The sequence below is a fragment of the Chamaea fasciata genome, unplaced genomic scaffold, assembly GCF_029207755.1.
Source record: "Chamaea fasciata isolate MVZ Bird 193981 ecotype frontalis unplaced genomic scaffold, bChaFas1.0.hap1 SCAF_4, whole genome shotgun sequence".
Lineage (NCBI taxonomy): Eukaryota > Metazoa > Chordata > Aves > Passeriformes > Sylviidae > Chamaea > Chamaea fasciata.
In genome coordinates this window covers 72,975,869-72,996,146 of record NW_027094089.1, presented here as the reverse complement: position 1 = coordinate 72,996,146, position 20,278 = coordinate 72,975,869, and the positions used below count along the sequence as shown (strand labels likewise).

The 20,278-nt window shown below is 53.9% G+C and overlaps 1 protein-coding gene across 1 annotated transcript; it reads right to left on the bottom strand.

The window, feature by feature from the left end:
* Positions 1-769: 769 nt before the first annotated feature.
* Positions 770-20,004, bottom strand: FRMPD1 (FERM and PDZ domain containing 1). The gene is made up of 16 exons (XM_066181976.1): positions 19,904-20,004; positions 18,987-19,144; positions 17,608-17,710; positions 17,484-17,529; positions 16,282-16,389; positions 12,644-12,727; positions 12,353-12,448; positions 10,460-10,585; positions 9,203-9,322; positions 8,801-8,937; positions 7,556-7,682; positions 7,121-7,216; positions 6,066-6,248; positions 5,522-5,669; positions 4,352-5,104; positions 770-3,360 (listed from the first exon to the last, which is right to left on the bottom strand). Exons 1-16 carry the CDS (start codon positions 20,002-20,004, stop codon positions 1,112-1,114), a joined length of 4,635 nt encoding a protein of 1,544 aa, XP_066038073.1. The 3' UTR covers positions 770-1,111.
* Between the last annotated feature and the right edge of the window lie 274 nt (positions 20,005-20,278).

Below are 20,278 nucleotides of genomic sequence, written 5' to 3'. Positions count from 1 at the left end.
AGGTTAAGCCACGACAGGGGCTCCAGCTGTGTCAGTGTTGTCCAGTGCCTGTTGCTGTGCCCTGGTAGCTCTTGGCAAGCTGGATGTGGAAATGATCCCCTTCAGTGTCCCAGAGCCCAGGGGATAGTCCTGTCCCCACAGTGCCTGGGGAGAGGTGGTGCCATCTCTCAAGCCCACCCCTGCCTCTCAGCTGCCTAGTGCAGACCCCTGGGGATTCAGCAGCAGCTCTTTGGGGAAAGGCAGTCACTGCCCAAACATCCCCAGGCTGGACCTCAGCAACGAGGGACTGGCCTCTGCCCCTCCATCCAAGGGTATTGCAGTGCTGCCTCGCAGGAGTGCACAGCAAAACCGCCTTCCAGCTCACACCTGGCCAGGGTGAGTCGCACCTGCTGGGAGGGGGACAGGGCTGGTCCTCGCTGGGGGAGCCTGTGACGGTCCCTGCACAGCTCTGACCGCAGCATTACGGTGTCGGGGTTCGCCCTTTCTTCTGGCAGACACAGAGCCGTCAGCTGCTCCGACGGTGGGTGGGAGCTCACGGAGCCTGTCTGGCTCACCAGCGCGGGGCAGCAGAGCAGCTGCTGACACAGGAACTGCATGGAGCAGCAGGAGCAGCACTGCTGCCTCCCCGGCTGGGATGACCCTCTCTGGCTAAGGAAAAGCAGCTGAATATGGGATCACTGTGTTCCCTCGGCCACAGAAGGTGGAGAAAGACACCTGGGGTCCTTCACATTCGGCCAGGGTGGGGTTTGATGTCCCTTCAGTCCAGAGCCTGCCTGGAGAGCAGAGTGACTGAAAGGCAGGTTGAAAGACTCCCACTCTTCCTCATGGGTGACAAAGGCCCACAGGCATCAAAGGCAGCTGAGACAACACTGTGAGACTGATCACCTGCACAGCCTGTGTCAGGCAAGGGACAAGCCCTGGGCAAGACACACACTGAAGTGTATGTGTCTGAGGCATGGCTGTTCTTGGGGAGCCCAGCCAATGGGTTTGGGCACAATTCTCCCATGGCTATCCTGGGCTAAACATCACCTGGGGAGCACCTGAGGTGGACAGAGGGCAGACATCTGGGCTCTGTCCCCCTCAGTGCCCTCGCGTGCCCGCACTGCACCTCTCACAGCCATGGGGATGCCCTGAACTGCTGCAGGAGATAGAAGATGGCAGCTGACAGGGCTGTGTGCTGGCGGGCAAGGAGCTTGGTGCCCAACTCAGGGCACACCTGCCCACGGAGCTGCTGGTGCAGAGCCTGCACCAGCTGCTGGTAGGTGCCCACCACATCCCCCAGCGCAGCTCCCAGCTCCTGCTGTCTCTGCCTGCACTGCTGGCAGTGTGTCACCTGGAAGCAGGTCACTGCCAGGTGAACCAGGCGGTCGAATGTTGCTCTCAGTGCACACTGCACCTCTGTAAGAGGCTGCTCCGTGCTCAGGAGTGCCTGGCAGCTGGACAGCAGGTCCTGGGAAGCCCAGCCTAGGGCACCCTTGCTCTCCGCACCCTGCTCTGCACATTGGTCATGCAGGTGGGTTGCCTGGTTCCCACAAAGCTTCCCTACAACCTCCTGGAGCTCCACAGTGTAGGCCAGGAAGCGGGAAAAATCTGCAGGGCTCATCCATGCCTGGTCCTTCAGCTGCCCAAGCACTCGGATGTGGGGGTCCTGCCCTACCACATCCCCAGCAATAGAGATTGGGAAACCACTCCCAGGGGTCCTGGGAAGGCTGCAGCTGCTGGATGGTGGAGTGGTGAGGGGCCCTGGGAATTGGGGAGGGCTGGTTTCATGTTCCCCTTGGTTGTGGGGCTGGGGGAAGCAGCTGATGTACGGGAGCCGGCAGCCACAGCTGTCCAACCCACGTGGTGCTGGGGAACAGCCCAAGGGCCCGGCTGGGATGGGGGGCAGAGGGGTCTGCTCACCCTCCTCGGGGTTAAAACAGAAGAAGGGGTGTTTTGCAGCCCTGTGATCTCCTGTTCCTTTCCCCAGGGGAACTGGGACCAAGGAGATGGAAAGCCCTGCAGATGAAGCCAAGCAGGAGTCCTTCCCCAGCCCTGGAGCCTGTTTTCTGGGAAGGGAAGCCTGTGCAGACTGTGGCTCCTGCTGAGCCACATTTTCTGTGTGTCTTGTGGGCTGCCCTGCACCCAGCCCTGAGCTGCTCACCAGCTCCTTGCCAAAGCCTGCTCCAATAGGGGATGTTGGCATCTTTCTTCCAACAGCATTGGCCCCCATGCACCTGCTGGTCTTGAGACAGGCCAAAGGCTCCACTGGGCCATCGACCCTGTCCTGCAGCAGGCTGCGTGACACAGGGTCTGTCCTCACCCCAAATGGGAGCCAGGAGAGGCGGGTGAGAACCCCCGAGGCGCTGCCACAATCTGCCAGGAGCTGGGCTGCATCTGGGAACCCCGCATGGCCTTCGTGCACCTTCCGTAGGATCTCTCCATTCACCACCTGTCGGCTCCTGGCCTGGGACACGGCCCCCTCACTGCTGCTGTTGGCATGGCACTGACCATCAGCATGGCACTGACCATCGGCACTGCCCTTGCCAATGATACAGCTCAGACCATTGGCTTTGCTCTCCTGACAGGGAGCCAGGGAAGGCTCCACACTCACAGGGAAGAGCCCCTGGTCCTGAGCCAGGTCCCAGGGAGAGGCCATGCTGGGGCCAGGAGCTGGTGGTAGCGGCAGGAGTTTGTCAGAGGGGCAAACAACAACAGAGGGCACAACACTGGCCTTGTGCTGAGTGGCCACCACCTCATCCCCCTCCTTCTGTGCCCCTTGGGTCTGCCAGCCTCCAGTGGGCACGGAGCTCTCCTCACTCAGACACCCGGGATCCATCTCCACTGGGGAGCTTTCCTGGGCAGCTCCACTCTGACCTCTGGGAAGGGGCTCTAGGGACAGTACAGGGGCATGTTCTGGCTGGAGGCTGCTGTCCTCATCCCCACACTGGTCACCAGGAAGGTGAACGTCTGAAATGGAGGAAACCAGCCATTCCATCACAGACTTTGTCTCCGTGGTGTCAGGCTCCATGTCCATCAGATCAGAGCAGGGGTCTGAGCCAGCAGTGTCCCTCTGGGCCTGGGTGGTCACAGGAAGCTCGATCTCCATGTCCTTCCCTGTGTCCTCTGTAGAGGGCTGAGTGGGTGGCCAAGAGCAGCAGTGCTGTGGAGAGCCCGGGAGAGCCACAGGGAAACTGACCTGCGAGGTGTAATCAGTTTTCAGGAAAGACCTTCTCTTCCTCAGACTCTTGGTGTAGGTCAGCTCCTTCTCCTGCCTGTGCTTCTCCCTCATCGATGGATTCTCCCCCAAGCTGTAGCACCTCAGCCTCTTTGGGATGCAGGAGGAGTTCTCTGTGCCCTCCCAGGATGCTGTATCATAGCCTGATGGCAAGAAAAAACACGAAAATCAGGAAGTAATCCAGGGCAGCAGAATATCCATATGCCTACACAGTGGGCCAAAAAGCTCCTGGCACAAGACTTGGAATCACAGGCACAAATGTCCAGCAGAAATACCTGCCTCCTGAGGGCAAAAAGAAAATGGTCTCTTGTGATCAAGTACCTACTTGGAATCTGAGGTCAAGAAAAAGGCAGAGTTTGGGTGTGTGGCTACAAGGGCTGAAGCCCCGGGTTAGTGATGAGAGCTCTGGAGTTGCTTCACCTAAAGGCAGGTGTGGCTGTAATTCCCCAGTTAAATCTGAGGACAGCAGCAGCACTACAAGAGCACTGCCCACAGCCATAGGCTTATCATCAAATAGAAACATGGTTAGAGGTTCCCTGCTGGGTATTTAGATGATAACAATTTCCAGATATGACAGGTTTTTGCATGAACACAGTACAGTGACTGTGCATTACTATAAAAGCTAAAACTGTTCTAATGACATGAATCAAGTTCTTAAGAGGTTCCGTTAATACTGAAAGAGTTGATTACTTCAGAAACAAGAATCCTCCCATTTCTGAGAAAATACGATGGTCAAGGAGCTGCACAGCCCTGTGAACGCTTGACCCAGCTCCGTAACAAGCCTCTGATCAGAACACGACCTTTGATCTTGGGGGTTCATGTAACAATGTTTGACAGGTTTGAAGTCTCCTTAGCTGAGAGGAAGAGAGTAGAGATTCCAGAACGCCACTACTCTGAAAACTGACTTTTCCCAACATCGAGTGTTTGCACGTGATAACAAATCCTCCTGCAATGTCACTGTAATGGTGCTGAGGAGCGGCCTGTGGAGAACGGGTGTTCGAAGGTCCTTCAAAAGTCCTGGAGAAGCTACTAGGAGCTGGAAGGTGAGCCCCCCAGGAAGCCCGATGGGAGCAGAGGCAGCACCCCAGCCCTGCAGTGGGAGAAACGACCTGCAGCCCGCAGGTGTGGCTTTACCTGCCAGCGTGTCCGGAGGGCTGAGCCTGTCCGCAGCATCGTAGAACTCCTCCTCGGAGCTGGAGTCACTGAAGCCCGGGGGTGGCCTCAGGACGAGGTCGCTGTCCCCTGCGCTGCGCCCTTCCTGGGCTGAAGCACCGTGCCCCGGGCCAGCGCTGCTGCCCTGCGCGCTGCCCGCGGGGGATGTGCTGTAGCACAGGCTGTAGTAGCCCGCGGTGTCCACCTCGGACAGCCTGGCCTCCAGAGTGGACGCCTCCGCGCCCTGCCCCGACGGGCTGCCCCCGGGCCCCGCCTGCTCTGCCGGCGGCACCTGCAGGAAGCAGAAATAGTCCCCGGCTCCTGCCCCGCCGGGGCTCCCCGCGGCACACACCGGCACGAAGCTCCTGTCCGAACTGCTCATCTCCTGCACGGTCGGCGTGTAAAAGTGGAACAGCTCTGGCCTGGAGGAAGAGCACGCTTCCAGCTCATCTTCCTCCAGTGCATCCATGGAGTCGCTGGAGCCGCTCGTCTTGAAGCCTCGGCTCTCGGCGTTGGCCGAGTCGGACGCCTCGGATGTGCTGTCGGTGGCGTTGTCTCCCCCGTCCCGCGGGTCGCCCGCTCCAGCCGGGGGCTCTGCGCTGCTCCCCCCGGGGCTGCAGGGCTCTCCCTGCCCCTCCGCACCGCCACACGCCACAGCGGGGTCCGTGCGACGCTCCGAGGAGGAATCCGGGTCCCAGGAGTCTTCAGAGTCGCTGCAGGCTCGGGATTCATACCCTGGGATTTAAACGAACTTTTCAGCCCATCCTGTGGGTGGGGAGGGGGTCAGCCCGACCCTCCCCCGCGGGACCCAGGGGGCTCAGCCCTCGCCAGCTCATCAGCCAACAAGGGAAGGTGCAGCTGGACCTGTGGGTGTTTCTAGCCCAGAGTAGCCCCCCGGCGCTGCAGGGCAGTTGCCAGTTGACCCCTCGCCCCCAGCCTTGGTCTGCAGCTCCCACAAGCCTGCAGCTATCACAGAATCATAGCACCATGGATGTTGGAAAAGCCCTCTAAGACCATCAAGTCCCAGCCTTAATCATCGGCAGATGCCACCACACAGCCCCTGCTTATTGCTCCCACAGGATGCTGTTCCCAGAAACTGGGTACACCCACCACCTCCCCCTACTTTGTAAAAAAAGGCTGTTGTTTTTAAACCTTCTTCAGCTGAGACACGGTGCAGTTGCTGTTTTTTCTCTCCCCAGGTAAATATGGAGACGTTTGCATCCACAAAGAGCCTGTAGTAACCAACGATGAGGCAGACGAGATCCTTTGCACTGTTTGATTCCAGTAGCAGAGTAAGCACCTTTTTTTGGTTTGTTTTATTTTTTGGAGGTATGGGGGAGAAAAGGGTAAAAAAGATTAGAATAAATAAATATTGTTTGTACCGCAGTCTGCAGGAACAGGCTGCACAAGGACAAGGCACCCCCTTTGTCCCACAGTCTGATTTGCAGGAGGCACAGACAAAGAGTAATTTATTTTTGTTGCCTTTTGTGCCTTAGGTGTGTCTCTGATGGAGGAACAGTCACTTTTCCTCAGCAGGAAGAATCACTTCCCTCTAGTAATTTTCTTTTGCTCTTCCTACAAGCTTTCCCTCCCAAGTCTGTTCTAAGCCTTTTATTCTGGTGACACCCTCAGCCTTTGAGAAGAGCAGACAGTGCAGGTGACTCCCCTGTGCTTCTGTCCCCACACAGCCCCTCACCTTCAGGTCCTGCAGGTAGATCTTGACAGTGCTCACTCTCTCAGACTCCTCGCTGAGCTCCACCCTGCTGATGCTGGGGAACTCGGCCAGGTTGGTGATGATGTTGAGCTTGCTGTTGATGATCTGGCTCACGCCATGCTTGGCACCCACCAGCAATGCCACGTACGACTCCCTGTCCTGAAGCTGTAGGGGCAGAGGTCAAACCTGTCAATAAAGCCTGGACAGGAACCCCTTCAGCTGTGCTGGACAGGGACCCCTTGGCCCCCTGACCTCCTGTAGGATCTCAGCACTGACTCTCTTTGCTGCTGGGCTGCCACAGGAGCCTGCTCCCTGCTCTTTACACTGCACAGGGACCAGCAGCTTCCCAAGGCCCCAGAAATGCACCAGCAGTGGCACTTGGCAGCCCATGGTGTCCCCGTATGGACCCAGTGCAACCTGCTGCAGCTGCAGGGTAGAAACTTCACAAAGACATTTCTGGGGTTGGAAGAAATGTCAGTGCTTTTTGTTAGGGTGAGACACTTAACGAAAAATGAATTAACGCACATATAATCTGGCAGAAATTGTTCAATTTGCATGTAGGTGTAAACTTTAGCATTACTGTGACCCATGGGTGAGGTCTTGCTCTGGTGCAGACCCACCAACATTGCTTAGCTCCCTGTGTGACACATGTGTTTCACAGCTCAGCACAGACCCAGGTATGGACTGACAGAAAAATCAACAACCCAAGAAACCTCTTTTAAAAAGAGAAGAGTTATTTTTTACAGTGAGGTTTAAATGTTTCCAGTATTTTTTCAAGAATTTGAAGCCTGCCCAGATTTTTCAAGTACTTTATAACACACAAAATATAGACAGGGGTTATCTGAAGAGCAAGAGTCACAGCATTCAAACAGAAAAAACACGCATAACTATTCTGCAGACTGGTCTGTGTTGTGGACACTTCAATGGAATTATGCTGAGTTTCTCCAGCAGAGCCCCTTACCAACATCTACCATGATATGCCAGGACAGGGAGAAGCAGTGTGGCCAGTAGCAATTAAATAGATAAACAGCTCATACCATCATGGTGGCATTGAAGATCTTCCCACTGTACATCTTCAGCTCTCCCAGGATCTGCAGGTAGCTCAGGCGCACCTGGGCTGCTGTGAGCGTGTGCTTCATTTGTCAAGAGAGGAAACACAGTTTAGAAACAGGTACTGCAGGCAGCTGCAGGACGGAGACATTCTGCTGTGCAGGACTGAGTGTCTGACCAACACATCAAGCTTAGTCTGGACAGGCAACAGAGGTGTCCATGGACCATCCCACACGGCCCACTGAGCATCTGGCAGCCACAGCAAAGTGCAGTGAGACATGCAGTGCAGGGAGATGAGGGAGTGAGGGCACAGGGCATGAGAAGCAGGGGAAAACCCCCAAGTGACACACAGAGAGGAGACCCCTGGGGGGACGACACTGCCACCACCCTGGGGGCACTGTCACCCAGGGCTCACACACTACCTTCTGCCGAGGGTCCAGCAGCACCTGGTTCCGCTTCAAGTGGTAGCTGATGGCTTTCTTGATGTCCTTCCCTCTCATGTTTCGAAGCAAGGTGGGTGAGATGAAGTTTTCGATTCCCCAGTCCCTCCTGGCAGAAAGAGGGAAGGGAGCACAGGGGGTCACAGCCACGCTGACCCCCAGCAGCACAGGCCAGGGCAGAGGCAGCAGGCAGCCTTGGTGGGCTGTGACACACCCAGTGGCCTCACTGGCTCAAATTCACTGCCATCTGCACCTGCCACCAGGTTGGCAGCAGGACTGGACAATGTGCACTTTGGTGCAAAGTGGCCATTTTCACATGGTTTCACAGGAGGTAATTCCCAACCCTCCATTAGCAGGACAGTCCCAAACTCCCTTCAGCATCCAGAGGATGGAGATTCTGTCCTTACATGCACCTTGCTTTGGTGACAAGATTATGACATTTCAGCACATTCTACTTCCTGGACCCAAACCAGGGGCCATGTGTGCTGCTGGACAGTATACTCAGCCCAAGCATTAAACACCTGCCAGGTGAGAGCAGTGTAGCTGTCCCTTGTCCCCACCCTCTGCACACAGCTGGGCACATCTGGCTGCATATGAGGCAGCCGGTGCCTGGTAATTAACCTGTTCACCACCTCAGTGCCTGGTAATTAACAACGAGCTCGTCACCACTGCCTAGAGCAGGGCCTTCTATAGGGCAGGTGCAGTCCAAGAGCACCAACATGCAGCATGGCACACCTGCTCCTTCTGAAAGCATATTTTGGTCATTTCCTCAGAGATCCAAATATTTCAGGATCTATCACTGCCCAAAGTAGGTATTTCTGGCATGCTTCTGGTGGAGGAAGAGATGTGCTCACTGTGCAAAGTTGATGGTTACACCCTCTCTCTCCAGAGATTGCAATCAATACTGGCAGGGGCAGCTTGGGTAACCATCACTGTGTGAGAGATCTGCAGTTTCAAGTCTCTGGCCTTGTGACAGATAAGACCCTCCCTCTGCCTCAGGACACACCCAGGTGTTCACTGTCTGTACTGCTCAGGTAGTTCAGTGGGTTAAGGACAGGGAGGCCCATGAGGCCACCTTGCCCTAAAACGGGCAGCACATGCTGCAGTCCCCTTTGGACTCCTGTGCTGAGCTAAACACAGGGCAAACAGCGAGCTGATGCCACTTTCAGGTGTCTCCTACTTTGGCTGGGCTTAGTTACACCAGAACACAGAAATCTGTGCACTTACTCGATGTATTTCAAGGACACTTTCTGTGGCTGAGCACACGCATAGATCCTCTCCTGAATGTGCAGAGCAGCCAGACGTAACGCCACACTGCACTTCATCTCCACAGCAAACCTTTCCTGGAGCACATCGCTGCAGCTCTGGGGCAAACAGAGCACAGGTAGGTCAGCAAGAGCACAGAACAAGACTGCCAACACAACACCATGCACCCAAATAAGGATATCACCAGCCAAGCATACAAGTTGATTTAAGAATTTAAGGCATATTGAATTGAAATGCTCTGATTTTAAGTGCTCTGCATTTCACATCCATACAGCTGGGTCAGTCTGAGGCATGTTTTGGTTTAAAGCAAAAATGAGAATGGAGTGAGAAGGGATTCCTAAGCATGGCATGCCCCAATGTCACCTGCAGGTACAGATATTCAAAGGCCACTGGGTCTTCCTGCATGAGGTCCAAGGGGTCCTTGGGGACAAAGCACACTCTGAAGAGGCAGCGGTAGTCATGAGAGTCTCTTTTTTGGACCACCTGCAACAGAGAGAGGGCATCACACCAGAAGTCCTCCCTCCACAAGTGCACAATGAGCCTTTGCTCTGCAAACCCACAGGAATCATTTGACACCACTGGCAAGGGGATAGTGCAGATTGTCCATAACAAACACAATGAGACTTTGCTAGTGTTTGCAATTTTATCTCTGATTCTTCATCTGTTTTTTCTTCTCCCTGCAGTAGCCCAAAAGCCCTTTGACAGCAACACTTCATTTAAATACCCACTGATCCCATACACTTGCTGTGTGACCAGGACAGAGGCTTTGGGGCTGTGTGATAACAGCAGGGGAAGGGGCAGGCTGCTCTGCTTTGGAGTACAGTCACAAGACACAGCAGCCCTAAACAGACCCCTGAATCATCACTGTAATGTCAATACAAGGTCAAGACTCTGAGTTATATATCAGCATATTTTATTCTGGGCAAATCCTGCCTAGTGGAAATCCTCTGACCATGTGCTCAGTGGTCTGACAGCATCAGCCACTGAGAGACTTGAACTCAATGATCCCTGTGTGTGCCTTCCCATTCAGGATATTCTGCATGATTTCATGAACCTCTCTGCAGTGGACTGCCAACCAACAAACCCATCAGAACAGAGCTGAGATGCCTGAGCAGGCACTTCCTGACAAACCAGCACTACTGTTAGAGCAGCAGGACCACACAAGCTTGCCTCATGGTTACAGGACACAAAGTACTGACTCAGAATTTAATCCAAGTGCCCCCTGCCTGGGTGAATGCTCTGACTACTGAGGAAACAGTAAATGAGGTCATGCACAGCTACCTTAAAGCTGTTTTAAGGCTCAAGCAGTCCTGTGTGGATGGGCTGATGTGACAGGTGTCACAAAGGATGTCACCCACGACTGCTCTCCATGGTCCAGGCAACACCAGCCTATGGGTACTGCCCTGTGTGTGTGGGCACTCAGGATGTTCCCAAAGTGCCCCTTCCCCAGAGATGTGGGTGAACACCATGGTAGAAGCGGATGGCATCACTGGGGCCGAGCTGAGCTCACCCTTCTGGTGACACCTGCAGTGCTGGGCTCCCTCTGCTCCTCACTGGCCTCAGTTCCTGGGGGGCAGTGCCCCCCTGCAGGGCTGTGGGAGGCTTGGGGGTTCTGCTCACCTGTGCAATGAGCTCCTCCTCGTGCAGCAGGTGGATCTTGGCCAGGTTGTACTGCTCCTCCAGCACCAGCGCGAAGTGGGCGATGCTGCGGATGGACAGCTTCTCCTGCAGCGTCAGCACAATGTCCTGGCAGGGGCACAGGGGTCACACAGAGCTCAGATGTGGCACCACTACTGCTCACACACCACATGGCGGTCACTGCATGACTTCAGCCTGCAGAGAACTGCGGAGGCATGGACAGACAGAGCGCAGCACATCCCAGCAGCCAGGAGGACAAGGAGGGGAGGGTGCAGCTTTGCAAACCCCAAGGTGTCTCAAGTATCAAATCCATTTCCTGGAGCTGCCTGTCCTGAGCTGCCTCACACTCAAAGTTTTACAGTTTTCAGCTGGGTAGGGTTGATTTTCTGTCAACCTTGACCTAAGTGTTTGCTGTGTTTGTTATTCCAGCTTTCTAGAACTCTGCAACACTTTGGATCCCTGGAAGTGTCCAAGGCCAAGCTGGACAGGACTTGAAGCAAGTGAAAGGTGTCCCTGCCCAGGGTAGGAGGTTGGAACTGGGTCATCTCTAAGGTTCCTTCCAACCCAAATCAGTCTGTGATTCTGTGATTTGTGAAGAAACTAAAATGCACAGGTGAAAAACACTTCTCTCCAATAAACAAGAATTTGAGACCATAATTGTAAAAATCTTACCAAGTCTGACTGAAACTGGTGTTTCACTTTGTAATAGAGAATACTGACAATACTCTAACTCTTATGGAAGTAACAAGGTTTACTCTTGGCAAAAAGAAAATATCACCTCAGGCTTGACTGCACACTAAACAGAAGCCCTTGGACTCGGACTCGCTCAAGCCTCTTGAGACAAACATAAATATTTGACTCAGCTCAGTTTTAAGCCAGGATGTCTCAAGACACAGAGGAATTTCTGAAAACACCTAACTTGGGAAGCATTTTACTAGTTTAGATGCTTCTGGAGAGCACTCATGAGGGCTGCTCTCAAAAACTGGGAAAATTTGTTCCGTGTCAGAGCTGAGAAACTCAAATCAAAGATGAAGAGTTAATCCATCCTTTAGAAATTAAACCCTTGGGGACAGGCATTCAAATATTTCTTTACAACTCTCTTCTCCTCTCCTCCTTCTTGCTTTATTTCATTCTTTTCTTTTTCTAGACCCTGCAAGTCAAAAGGCTTGCAGACACTTACTTGCCTGAGAGACCACAATCATTTTATGAAGCTTGAATGAGCTAGACAAACTCCTCCTTTTCTGAGGAAAGTTTTCACTGCATGATAAATGAAATTGCTTTGTGTTTCCCCTTAATATACTTTCAGCCTGATAGCCCCAGAATGTCTGTCCATCATGAATCTCTCCCACAGCATCTGCAGTGGTGCAGGACGCCACCTGTCCTCTAAGTAATTTATGACCTCCAACCACTGGCCATGGCCAAATCTCACTAAGTCCAACATAAATACTGAGCAGCTAAAACAATCATGCCATAAAAACCGGAGGTGTCTATGGCTCTCTCCAAGCACAGCAGCCATGGGAAGGGCTGAATCAGTGGCTCTGCAGACTAGCATCGTGGTGTTTTCAGGGGAATGATGGCAACCTGTCTGTGATACCCCCAGCAGAAGTGACCTGAGGGAGAATCATTGTTCAGGAGAATCATTCCCTCCACTGCTGCTCTTTCACCTGAGGCGGTTAATCAGTGCACAAGTCTCCAGAGTGAAACATCCTTACCAGTGCAGAAATGAGGCTGGTACTCAGAAAGCCCAGCCTGCCCAGCACCAGCCAGCAATGCCAGCAGCTGGTCAGTGCAACTGGGAGGCTGCAAGTGCCCTGCCTGCACCTTTGCTGATGGGTTGGACTGAGGTGGTGGGAACAGCCTGACAAGCATCCTTACCTTCACAGTGGTGCTCCTCTCAAACCTGAATGCCTTTGTCTGTCCATTCTCCAGGTACACCTTGAGAACATTGGGCATGAACAGGAGGGAGCTCCCCTGTAGAACAAAAGCAGCAGCTGGACCCTCAGGCATCCAGCCTGTGGGCACCAGTTGCTCTGCCTGGCATTGCAAGTCCTGGAATCCAGGAAAATCCTTCTCTACCTTGGCAGCCCTCTTCCATGGCACCAAGTTTACTCCTGATTATGCTTCTGGCACAGAATGACAGAAAGAGAGCACAACAAATGCCTTTACCGTAACACTCCTGGCAGTGCAGCGGCTGCACGCGGCCTGGGAGCACCGTTCCGTTCCCAGCGGCACAGCAGGATCCGGCAGGCGCTGAAAGCAGAAAGTCATCCTCCCTGCTCATCACCAAAACCCAGCAGTGCCTCCAGAAAAGGCATACTCCCATCACCCATCACCAAGCAGCAGGGATCCCCACACTGACACCAGCCCCCAGCAGCCACAGCTCCATCCCAGGTGCTGTCCACACCCTCCAGGCTGCCACCACCACGGGGAGCCTGTCAAACACACAGTACTACTTTCACTGAGCCTTGCCCTGAGATTTATAACCCTGGCACTTCCTGAGCAGGAGATGATGCCACCAGAGTGTCCTGAAATAGGTCCCAAACACGTGGGATAAGATGAGGACACCCTCAGTGAGAAAATCTCTGTTGGGTGCTTCAACTTGGCCTCTGTCCTCCTGGGGCAGCCTGGTCACCTTTCAGCCCTCGACCTCACCCCTTCAGCAGGGAATCCCTGCAGCTTTCTTCCCAGTTTCAGCATTGTTCCTCTTGTTGCTCAGTGCCAAGCAGGTTTAGTCCTCTACTGTTGGAATTCCTATTCAGCACATCTTTTTCAGGTTCTTGGACCAGCACACAACTCCCATCACCTAAAGGGTTCATCTACTTGTCAAGAGAGTCTCAGGGCTGAGAATGGTGTTTCCAAGACGATCTCTCCTGTGTTTCATTTACTGTGCCTCACGTCACAAACCTCACAGCCTTGGTCCCTCTAGATAGAGTGCCCATACACCCTGGAACAAACATAAAACACTTCTGAATCCTGTCCTTGTTCCTCTCATACCCATTTTGTGGGGTTCAAGCTGCCTACAGTCACCACTGAAAAGAAACAAGACAACACTGCTGCTCTTTCTTTTCTAGCCCAACTTTTGGGCTCTTTAACTAGCCCAAACACATCGTGTCCTTGACAAGTGTTGGGTCATCTCCAGGACAGTGGTGCTGTTTTACAACAGCTGACCATCTCCCCTGGTAACTCCCATGGTCACAGTTATCTTGTAAGGAGGGCCTTGCACAGGCAGCACACAGCAAAATTTAACAACTGCACAAATTATTACCACTCTCCTGGTCAGATCCAATTATCCAGCCAGAACACCCAAAGAGGTTTCTCTCTGTGAAGGCTGTCAGAAGCTACTTCTGAATTAACTGTGAAAGCTTCAACAGCCATACCCTTCCTGTCCTGTCTGGGGCAGGGCTGATTCACCCCAGCTTACAGCTGCTAATAACACACTGCCAGGCGCTGGCCCCAGGGCCCCCAGGGACCTGTCCCTTGCATATTGCTCAGTGATATAGAAATACCTCATCAGTCTGCAGAAAGCGGAGGCAGGACAGCAGCAAGGCTCATTAACAATTTATGTTCCCGACCCGGAGTGTCGGGTTTCAGCTGCAGAACGCAGCCGCTGGGATCCTTCCCGTCGCCACAAGGATCACTTAACCGTGCTCCATTAGGACGACAAGAGCACTATATTTACTGAAACTGGAGGCTGTACAGTTTTCAGGGCCATAATACCCATTTTGGCTGCCTTAGTACGTCAGCCCATGGAAAGGAGAGCAGCCCTAAAGCACTCAGGGCTGCTGCGGTGCATAGTGCTTTTCCAGAAAGAAATCATAAATATGCAACAAATTTATTTACTCTTCCTTTGTGCTAATACTTCACTGCTCAAAACAGGTTATATATCCAGATGGTGAAAAGGGAATCCGACACCAGTGGGACCCCAGCACCTGAATTAATTTCTCCTACCTTTGTGCTGTCATTAAATGAATGGCAATCTAAACACTGATTGTGTCCCCCCTCTGCACTTGCAGAGGTATGATTAGCTCAGCACAAGGCTGACAGAGCTTTGGGGAGGCACAGAGTGTGGCATTCCCTCCACAGGTGCCCTCTTTAGACTCTCAAAAGAGGTCGTTTTCCAGATTCATTGCGACCCTGCCATCAGCCAGTGGCTGGCACAGACCTGAGACCTCAAGGGCTGTGACACCAGTGCCCAGCCTCCTGCTCCTGGAACCTCCAGGCAGACACTTGAGTCAACCCCCAGCTGTAAGAAAAACAGACTCTGTTGGTGATTTCGGGTCTTCCTGCTTCCCATGACCAGTCCTGCTCAAAGCATCTCTGCCTGGGGCCACTTTCTGGGCACATCCTTCCCTTCCCCATTCCCTGCCTGGTGACCTGGGTGTCACCTCTCCCAAAAGCAGGAGGAATCTGCTGCCTGGATGCTGTCCCAGGGAGGGCCCCGCCACCCCCCTGCCCAGGCAGGATCCCAGACAGCCGTGTCACCAACACCTGAGGGATGTGAACACAGCCCTGGGAGGGCAGGGACAAGCCCTGCAGCAGCACTGGCACCTAGCAACAGGGTGGCAGGAAGGGAAGGATCCCAGGGTCCAGAGAGACACTGGCAAACATCTGGAGGGACAGCTGACCCTTCCCTGCCCTGTAGGGAGAAGAAGGAGAGGGGTCCCCACTTGCATTCACACTGTGACCACCCTACGGGCAGGTGACACCCATGGCACCTCTGCCCATGTGCAGGGCAAAGAGAGGAAACACCTGCCCTAGGAGGGCTCTGAGCTGTATCAGGAGAGTTCCACCAGCGACAGGGAACAAGTGACAGACAGGAAGGGAAAAGGAAAAGAGCCCAGTGGGTGGTTTGTCATTGCTGCAAAGCAGAAAGGCTTGGTCAGACCTGGACAAGTGAACAGCACTAATGAGCAGGGGGCCAGACAGGGGCATTTTGACCACAGTTTTTTCATTCTGAAAGACAAAAGGAAAGGTCGACAGAGCTAATGACTCTTGGCTGACCCCAGTTCAACCCAGTGAGCTTAGAAAGTTATGCAGAAAGAAAAGGATACCTTCATGAGCTGTCCACATTTTGGGGAGGATACAAGTGTTCTCACCTCTGCTACAGGGAGACCAATACAGGCACAGCCCTGTGCACCCAACTCAGCTGCCAGCAGCACCAGGAACCCGGTGATGGGTTTGCAGCACCCTCCAACAAGCTGTGACCTTACAGAGGTCAGGCACAGAGGTAGCTGTGGATGTTCTGTGGAAACCCTCCGCAGGAATATGAGAACAAGCTGCCACCCTGTCAGCTTGAGAACACTGTCATACCTAACAGCAAAGCAAAGTGACCAGTGACAAATCCTCTGAACAGTGACCTGTGCCCAGGAGAGGACAGCCCGGGTACTCCAGCAGCACATTAACCTGGCACACACATCAGCGTTCACCTCTCGTCTCTCGGTCAGGATTTGTCATGCCCACGCTTCAGTGTGGGCTCACCATGGATGGATAAGCATTTCAAGAGATGACAGCTGCCTCCCGCAATGCTGAAGGAATGGTTTAAGGTCTGACGGGGGAACGGGACAGAAGCAGTTCATGTGGGTATTTTCCATTAGTCCAAGTAAGCACATCAAAGACAAAACCCTGCAGAGATGCCAGGGCTTCCTCCCTGCCCCGATGACCTCCGGCAGCAGTAGGGAGTGGCTGCCCAGGGCAGATCGGCACCGTGAGCCTCAGTCAGACCGCCCCAGCCCGGCACCCACCCATGGGAGAGCCCCGCATCCCCTCCGTCCCTCCCGGCCGGGCCGCAGCCGCGCTCCCCTGACCTGGGAGTGTCCGTTCAGCAGCACCTCCTCCGCAAACCGCACTTTGACGGGGTTTGTTTTCAGCCTCGCCCTCTTCTCTGCGGTGAGGAACGATGACTTGGGGCCACCCTGAAACGACAGCGGAGTTTGGTCGGGGCAGCAGCCGCGGGCTGAGCAGAGCCCCAGCGAGGGCAGGGGAACAGCTCGCTGCTCGTGCTGGGACTGTTCCCATTGTGCTGCCTCGCGCCCACATGGAGAGGTGTTTTGGGCAGCCTCTCCACTCCCAGCCTTGCCACAGGCCCTTTGGACCTGCTGGGACAGCTGCTGAACTCAATCCTGGCTGCCCAGTGAGTGGACACGTGTGTGGCATGTGCCATACGCTCTCCCCATGTCCCTGCACAGGAACCAGCTGCTGCGCTCAGGCATCTCCCCACATGATGCAACTCAGCTGGGACCCCACAGAACAGCTGGGGATCTGCCAACAGCTGGCTTGCAGTGGGGCTGTACCTAACCCAACATATGTAGAGAGCCTGGCAGTGATGGACAGACCCCTGCCCGCCCATGTGGGCAGCACTTCCCCACTCTGCTGGTCTTCCCAGAGTACTGCAAATGATTCAGAAAACTGCCCAAGGTCACAAAGGCAACTTGACCACATTGCACTGTTGTCATACAGCCTTGCTCTCACCATGGCAGAGTGCTATCAGGCTCACAAGATACCACGTGTGTTCAGGAATTCTGCAGAAATGCCACCAAGTCCCTGTGCACAAATACCCTGTACAGTATGATGGTCCCCAAGAACAGTAGCAGAATCCCTCAGTGTCCTCATATGTAACTCCCAGGCAGAGCCAATCCTTCACCTGTCATAAGTGCTCATGCCTCCTGGTCTGCCACAGCCCCATCCTGCCCTGAGGACACATGGTAGGGACAGAGAATGGGATTTGGGAGAAGCCTCCAAGTGCATCCAGACTTTCCAGAGCCCAGCAGGGTGCATGGGGGAGAGTCTCTTCCTGCAGCCAATTCCACAAGCCAGCTTGGCCCTGCACAAGGGGCCTCGAGGAGTCACTGCCCACTCCTCCCAAGCCCCCTCCAAGGGTATGTGTGACAGCAGAGGATGCTCAGGGCACCCTCATGGCTTTGGCCAGCCCCTCACAGGCTACACGCTAGCCCAGCCACTCCTTGCCTGTGCCAAAGGATGCCGTGAGAGCCGAGGAAGGGGCACTTACGGACGTGCAGCGCAGGACAGTCAGGAGCAGCTCATCGCCGGCCTCCCTGCAACACGGACACGCGGTCAGCCCAAGCAGCACCCCCAGCCCCTCTGCCTAGCCAGGCACAGGGGACACTGCACACCTGATGATGCTGGCTGCCCGTTCCACAGACAAGTCATACACTGTGGTGGAGTTGATCTTGAGGAGCTGGTCACCCGGCTGCAGCTTCCCCTCCGCCGTGCTCCCTGCGGGCAAACAGCACAGCGTCAGTCACAGCCAGCCCCTCCCACCCGGGGAGCACAGCAGCATTTAGACTGGAAAAGCCCTCCAAGATCATGAGTTCATCCATTAATCCAGCACTACCAGGTCCACTGCTAGCTAATATCCCCAAGTGCCACATCTGTGCTAGGGATGTCCGGAGACACTCAGTGTGAGCTCCTCTTCCCTCCCAGCGCCTGCTTCCCTCAACAACCACATCTGGATGGCAAAATAAAAGGGGTTGAAGGACACTGGGTGCTGACACCACTTGGTGTGTACCTGCCTGTGTCCTTGCCCTTTACCCAAGCTTCCCTCTGCCCCATGGAACACCCTCCAGGACATGCCTGTCCCCTTGTCACAGCCCACCACACAATCCACTGGGAACCAAACATGGGCCATGTAGCCGTGGGCTCCCATCAGTAAAGGATAGGGTCGGGAGGGCAGGTTTGTTTGTGGCTCAACTTTAGTAAAATTTGATTGATTCTTTCTGATTAGGAGAAAAGATAAGCACAGCAGGAAAAAAAACCCACTCCTTACACCCCACAACTCTCAGATAATTTCACCATGTTTCACATGGGAAGGGGTAAAAAGAGAAGTGGGAAGTGACAGAGGGTACTTGCCCTGGCCCAGAGCCCCAGCCACTCCCCAAACAGAGGGCTGTCACACTCACATCAACAGGTGAAAACCACATGCTTTTGTGCATCCATTTAAAAAAAGTGAAATATAAATAAGAAACAGAATCACAGTTTTGCAGTTACACCCCTCCCTTCTATAGGTAGAGGAGCTGATCTGCTTGATTCCAGCACTGCCTGCACCCAGCAACAAACCTCTCTGTGTTACAGAGCTGAAAGCCCAGGGTCTGTTCAGCAACAGATCACCACGGCCACAGCAGAATAAGATGAAATTCTCTAAGATGGGATTAAATTTTTCCTCTGCATTTCAGATAAAACACCAGAAAGAACTTTATTTTGAGCAGCTCTCCTCATCATGAAGGCCAGCAGTGAGCTAGCACAGGTGAAGGACCCGTGGGTATACTGACAGTGGCTCCACACTGTGGGATCTGGGAGACATCCTAGCACTCTGTGTGCCACAGGCACCCAGGTTTCTGCTGCCATGGTCAGGGCTCACACACTAAATAGGTACCTCAGAAACCAGAAACCCCTGCCAGGAATTTATCCCTAACAGCTGGTGTTTATCCCAGGTAGCAGTTTATCCCTGCTACCATGCTGGACTCTCAGACCCGTGCCTGCAAGGAGGACACACCTGGTGTGACAGATGCAATGGTCAGGGGAAGGCCTGGGCAGATCTCAAAGCCATAGTGCTGCAGGACGAGGTCCTTGTACACGGTGACAGCCACGTTAACCCGGCTGGGGGGCTGGGCTGCGCTGTCCCCGGCACTGTCCATCACAGGCACACTGCCCCTGTGAGATCAGAAGAGACCATTAAACATGATATAACTGGAGACAAATTTGTCCAAAGGACCCAGATCCACACAATTCCCTGCTCTCAAGGGATTGCGGTGCTGCCCCAAGGCTGGCGCTTCCTGGGGGCTTTGCAGGAAGTTGAGGACATCAGGCAGGTTGTGACCACAACTTCCCAGTCATCCCAGCCCAGTGGTCACACTGAAGGAGAGGCCCAGGTGTGCCCCATCACAAGCCATGGCCTCCATCCACAGAAACCAGCAGCAACTTCACCCAGCAAGGCAGAGCGAGAACGCACAGCTCTCAGCTTCTCCTGGGATCCTCTCCAGCTTGTGGATGTCCACTCTATACCCACTGTATGTCCACTCCACCCTAATGTTGACTCTCAGACCTCAGGGAAGGAAAGCAGCTGTGAACCAGGATCCCTGGTCAATGCTACCTAGTCTTGCCCAAAAATGTGGGTCCACAAAGAGAAGTATGACCCCACCTTCAAGAAGAGCAAGTTTCACATGGAGCAATGCTGTATTTCTTCCTCACAAAACCACGGCAGAGCAAAGCAGGAATATCTGTCCCTGGAAGCCAAGGGGGTTGCTTAAAAATGCTGTTGCTTTTCTTTTTCTGTGTGCATATGTCCCAAAAACAATGGAAACAATGAGTAAGATCTGCAGGCTGTGCCAGCCCCTGTTCACTGGGAACAGCCTCGTGCTGTCTCTGATCACAGGTGACTGTAGCTGTTCCTTCCACAAAAACCGAACTTACCTGGGTGCGCTGTCCCGAGAGCGATGAAGCCATTTTGCTACCATCTGCTCTATTCTACATGTTTTTCGTGTATGGATTAAGCTAGTCTCCAAATCTCCCATTTACCTGGAAGTGACAAAAATCACAGGAAAACAGAATAACAGTGACTGAGGAATTCTTCTGGACAGCTTTCAGACTTAACAACATTAATTCATGACCCATTTGTAATACAAAGAGGTTTGTTGGCATCCTGTGAAGACCAGAGCTCTAAAAGAGGGTGACACCTGTTGTGACACTCATGGAACCCCCCTGCACACCCAGCCTCCCCTGCTCGGTGCTTTGGGTCATCCATGTCATGGTCATACCGTGTTACCCTCCCATGGCAGACAGTGAAAC